At 50.2% G+C, this 5,425-nt stretch overlaps 1 protein-coding gene across 2 annotated transcripts; it reads left to right on the forward strand.

Moving 5' to 3' along the window:
* Positions 1-465: 465 nt before the first annotated feature.
* On the forward strand, positions 466-3,061 carry FOXI1 (forkhead box I1). 2 transcript variants are annotated; one of them, XM_006884335.1, is made up of 2 exons: positions 466-1,042; positions 2,502-3,061. In XM_006884335.1, the coding sequence occupies exons 1-2, from the start codon at positions 466-468 to the stop codon at positions 3,059-3,061; spliced, it is 1,137 nt and encodes a 378-aa protein (XP_006884397.1). The 2 variants fall into 2 exon arrangements, with proteins under 2 accessions (XP_006884397.1, XP_006884398.1); XM_006884336.1 differs by having other exon boundaries at positions 2,784-3,061.
* The last annotated feature ends 2,364 nt before the right edge of the window (positions 3,062-5,425 follow it).

A 5,425-nucleotide genomic window follows, 5' to 3' on the forward strand; every position in this document is an offset into this window, starting at 1 on the left:
GGCAAAGAGAACCAAGGTAGGAAGGGAAGAAAAAGTCAAAGATGAAAAGGATAGGAAGATTCCTTGAAAGAGTTGGGGGTGGGGAAGGACAGAGAGTTGAGACACAGGAAGAGGAAAAGAGACAAAATGAGGGAGGAAGGGTATAAACATGGGATGAGACAGAAGGGAAATAAAGAAGGATGAAAGGTTCCTGTGTCGCTTTTAATATCAGCTATAATAGCTGGTCTTGGCAAGTCACCAGTGGGGACCTGAGGCTGGTGGAATGTCCCCTCCCGGTCAGGCTCAGCTGGGCCAGCGCTGAGGGAGGAGGGTGAGGGCGGGCCCAGGCGGGCACCCGCAGGTGGCCTCCCGCCCCTTGGGGCCGCCCCACAGGGTATAAGTAGGGAGGCCAGGAGCACCTGTCAGAGACAGCTCCTCTGGATGTGCAGGTGCCAGGCAGGTGGCTCCGACGGCTCCAGCTCCAGTATGAGCTCCTTCGACCTCCCCACACCCCCCTCCCCGCGCTGCAGCCCCCAGTTCCCCAGCATCGGCCAGGAGCCCCCTGAGATGAACCTTTACTATGAAAACTTCTTCCATCCGCAGAGTGTGCCCAGCCCTCAGCGGCCGCCGTCCTTCGAGGGGGGTGGCGAGTATGGGGCCACCCCCAACCCCTACCTCTGGCTCAATGGTCCTGCGATGACCCCCCCACCCTACCTGCCTGGCACCAATGGCAGCCCCTTCCTGCCCCAGGCCTATGGCATGCAGAGGCCACTGCTGCCCACCATGGCTGGTCTGGGGGGCAGCGATCTGGGCTGGCTGCCCCTCCCCTCGCAGGAGGAGCTGATGAAGCTGGTGCGCCCCCCCTACTCTTACTCGGCCCTCATCGCCATGGCCATCCACGGGGCGCCAGACAAACGCCTCACCCTCAGCCAGATCTACCAGTATGTGGCCGACAACTTCCCCTTCTACAACAAGAGCAAGGCTGGCTGGCAGAACTCCATCCGCCACAACTTGTCTCTCAACGACTGCTTCAAGAAGGTGCCCCGGGATGAGGACGACCCAGGTAAGGGGGTGTAGAGTGGGTGCGAGGCCTGCCTGGGTCCTATCTGTAGAGAGCATTGCTTCAGCGGCCACCTGAACCTCTGTGGAGGGCTCATGTTTTCTTCCTCAAGTAGGTCCTGGCTGTCAGTAGGCCCCTGCCCCTGGGGGCTGCTAGGGAGCAGAGCTGGGAGACCCTCCGCAGGAAAGGAGATGGTGGGTAGGAGGAGACAGACTGGGAGTTTCAGTCCTTTTGTGCCACTCAGTGACCTTGGGCAACTTTGATGGTCCCACCTCAGTATCCTCATCTGAGAAATAGAGCTGTTAGCGGGAGTCAGATTTGCAGCTTTTAGGAAATCACAAGATAATGACCTTGTGTTAACATGCTCACTAATCACTGAAAGGAATCTGGTTTTGGTCATTCAGTTAAGACTTCCACAAAGCCTGAGGGGGTAAAAGTGTCTGGCATTTGCTGAACCACCACCAAGGGCCAGCTGCCTGCTTTACTTCTATCAGCTCCTTTAATCTCCCCAACACCCTTGCAAGAGAGATCTTAACAGACCCATTTTATAGATGAGGAAAATGAGACCCAAAGGGGAAACAGATTAAAATGACAGTCAATGAAGTGACAGGGTTTACTCTGAACAGAGATCTCTCATATATACATACAAAATTCAAAAAAATGGTGAATTGCTGAACAAAGCTATATAGAGAGTAAAATGTTAAATATTTATTTCTCAGAATTAAAGCCCACTCTTATCCAAGGCAGCTCAGAGGAGCCTTTTCTTTAGTGCCTTTGAGGTCAGCTGCACTGTGGTAGAACCACCAGTCCCTGGGAAAACAGGGAGAACTCCACCTATGCCTCCCTTTACCTTCAGGCTAAGAGATAGCAGGAGGCAGAGTTCAACACTTACTATGGAACAGTGCCTCACCCTTAGAAAAGCCTAACATATTCATTTCTCATAGTGAGTTAGAGAAAGGAAAGACAGGTATAATGTAACTTTTTTTTAGACAAGGTGACTGAGGCTTTCCCCAAATCCCTCTGTCAGGAGCAAAACTGAGACTCAAGTTCAACTCCATCTTCAGGACTTCAAGGAGTCCTGGAATTTTTTCCTCAGAGATTCCTTTAACTTTAGCAAAAGAAGCCCACCCCACAATGACATCCTCTCCTCAGGCACTGGACCTTCTTAAGGAGATCTGCTTTATAAACTCCTTAGTGACAGAGACTGTGCCTTTCTTTCTTTATAGTTCCAGAAGGCCTTCTTACAAGGTGGACGTTCAAATAAAAATTGAATTTGTTGACTGGCTGGTTTGTGGAGATCTTTAATTTCTCAGTTCCCACTTTCTCCTTGTGTTCTCTCTCTCTCTCTCTCTCTCTCTATTTGCTACATTTGCTTTTGCTTTTTGTTTATGGCAGTAAAGAAGAATAGAAGCAAATCTCTTTCTCCATATCCCTACTTATTATTCTCCTACTTTTGTGTCAGGCAAAGGGAATTACTGGACGCTGGATCCCAACTGTGAGAAGATGTTTGACAATGGAAATTTCCGCAGAAAGAGGAAGCGGAAATCGGATGTTTCCTCCTGCACAGGTTCCTTGGCCTCAGAGAAGACAGAGAGCAGTCTCCTGGCGGGCAGTCCCAAGACCACCGAACCCCAGGAAATCTTGGACAGCACCTCCCCAGGCTCCACCAGCTCCCCAGAGAAGCAGTCCCCGCCTCCCCCACCAAGTACTCCATGCCTCAACAGCTTCCTCTCCACCATGACAGCCTATGTGAGCGGATCCAGCCCTGTCGGCCGTTCGGTGGTGTCTCCAGGACTGAGCCCTGAGTCCAGTGACAAAATGGGGCAGAACTTGCTGAGCTTCAACTCGTACACGCCCCTCACCAACCTCAGCAGCCATGGGGGTGGGGGCGAGTGGGCCAACCCAGCACCCACCAGTGCTCTTGGCTATGGAGGCTCTGTCCTCAATCAGTTCAGCCCTCATTTCTACAACAGCCTCAACACCAACAGTGCCCTGTACCCCAGAGAGGGCACCGAGGTCTAGACCCGGCACAGGTCTGAGGCAGATGGAGTTGGGATCCTCTGTGCCAGCCACCCTGTGCATTTCTGACTGCCCAGACTTAAGCAGGAGCTGCTTGGAAGGAGAGCTCACCCTTTTTCTACAACAAGGTTTAAGCCTTCTGTCTCTTACGTCCACATTGAACACACACATCAAATGTATCACAAAAACACAAGCAGATGCTTGTGGAGCACTTATTGTGTGCTGGGTGCTATATTAGCTTCTTTAAAGACAAGAGCTAACTTAGTGCTTTCAACTGCGCTGTGAGTTAAAATTGAGTCTTCCCATTTAACATATGAAGAAACTAAGGCTTAAGAAAGTTAAGAAACTTTCTGAAGGTTATACAAACTCGAAAACGAAAAAGTCAAGAATCACAGCCCCAAGTTATATGTAAAATGAAAAAGTCAACAATCACAGACAAGTTATATGCTGCCTCCCTTGCCCCAGAGTGTGGGCCAGAAAAGTGAGGATGAAGGCCTTGGTTTGGCGGCTACATGTGGTGGGTGTGAGAAGCTGATGTTGTCCAGGGAAGCAGGCTGACCCTGTGATCTGGCTGTCCATACACCTTAGGGCCAGCGTGGGCATGCTTTGTTTTGTCCTGGGCTGATCCCTTGTCCTGGTGCTGGACTCATTCCTTGTTCTGGTGTCCATAACTTAGCAGCAGACACTCTCTTGGATTTTACTCAAGGAGAAAAGCTCCCTTCAGTTCCCATGGAGTTGATTCTAATTCATAGCAGTCCATGCAGGTCAGAGTGCAGCTGCTTTGCCATTGAGTTTGCAAGGACTGAATATTTGAAAGTAGATCTTTTTTTGGAGGCCTCTCTGAGTAGACTCAAACCTCCAGTGTTTCAGTTAACAGCTAAGAAAGCACTAAGCAGGGACAAAATTAGGACAGATCACTACAGGACTGTCCACTCAGCCTCTCCCCATGGAAGGAGCTAATGTCCCCAGACTCTCAGAGCTTTCCAGAGACCTGGGGCAGAGGCAGGGTCACTGAGAGGAGTTGTGTGCACCCCCAGGTCCCTGTCCTTAGTCCTGCCCATCTATAAAATCTTTTAGTGGCCAGCTTCCTGTATGCGTGCCATGGATCAGTGAGCATGAGGTGACTGAGTCTTCCAAGAGAAACAAAGCAGAATAGGCGCTTCTTTTTTATGGCCGAGAGAGGTGTGCATTTGTCTGGGAAAAGAATGGCCTCCAGGGAGGGCCTGCAGGGAGCTGGGAGGCAGCAGCACTGCCCAGGAGTCCTCGGTTTGCTGTGTTTTGTATGTCCTTTGTATGCTTGATGAAACCATCACAGTACACCCTGGGATGTGGTTTTTGTTTTCTTATTTTGTTTTTAATTAAAACACCTTTGTGCAGAAGTGTGTGGCCCAGTCTTGTGATTTCCCTGTCTCTCAGCTGTCTGGCTGGCTGAACGTGGGCCAAGGGCAGCCTGGAGCAGAGGTTGTCTGGGACTGAGGCAGAGAGGACCAGCATCAAGGCTTCGTCCTACTCCATACTGGGAGAAGAGGAACAAGAGACCCAGCCAGTGAAGGGAGCCTGCGGAGATAGGGTGTCTGGAAGGAAGTCATCACTACTGAGCACAAAATACGTGTCAGGCTTAGTCTGGTTGTTAGAGCCCATACAACCCTGCAGCTGTGCTATGAGCACAGTCCTCTTGATAACCTAGTCAAAGAGGTGCTGCCAGTCTCATTATACAGATGAGGAAACTGAGGGTCAGAGAGTTTCCAAGACTTGCCTCAAGGCTGCAGATACTCTTTATCTAGGTCTGATCCCAATCTTCATCAGGCTGTGCTGCTACACCAGACAAGCCCCAAAATGATAGCCATAAAAAGACTTCTATCTGGTGCCTCTTCAGTCCATAGGATGTTGTGCAGTTAACTCAAGGATGTCTCCTTGGTAGAGCAAATCCACAAGAAGTTCTGAGATAGAAATATGGACAATTTTCTCCTATGTGAGTTACAGCTCCAAAAATGCAATGGAGGGCCAATTATGAACTAATTTTGACCCAATTGCAGTTAAGTATCAGCCGTGCGTCACTGGGGGGCTGTGGGCAGGCCAAGAGCTCTGTAGGTGACATCTCTTTTACAATATTGTCAAGTACTCATGAATGCATAAACTGGTCATCTCTGGGGTTCCTGGCACAATGTGTGCACACACCCTCATCCCCCACCTCCATCGTGTACACAAAGAACTCAGTTCAGAGCTCTCTTGCCCAGCGAGACCAAGTTACCTACTGAAACTCTGGGGGAGTTTTCCTCACTTTCTGAGGTGACAGAAAAAGTCTCATTGGCGTCAAACTGGAACTGAATCACAGCTGACATTTCAGTGGATTTTCAAAGGCCGCAG

This window comes from Elephantulus edwardii, unplaced genomic scaffold (genome assembly GCF_000299155.1).
Source record: "Elephantulus edwardii isolate Elephantulus edwardi_28Jun2011 unplaced genomic scaffold, EleEdw1.0 scaffold00033, whole genome shotgun sequence".
Lineage (NCBI taxonomy): Eukaryota > Metazoa > Chordata > Mammalia > Macroscelidea > Macroscelididae > Elephantulus > Elephantulus edwardii.

Coding starts and splice junctions, on each gene's coding strand:
- FOXI1 (XM_006884335.1), top strand. CDS start 466: ATGAGCTCCTTCGACCTCCCCACACCCCCCTCCCCGCGCTGCAGCCCC. Junction 1,043..2,501: donor CCGGGATGAGGACGACCCAG/GTAAGGGGGTGT, acceptor CTTTTGTGTCAG/GCAAAGGGAATTACTGGACG.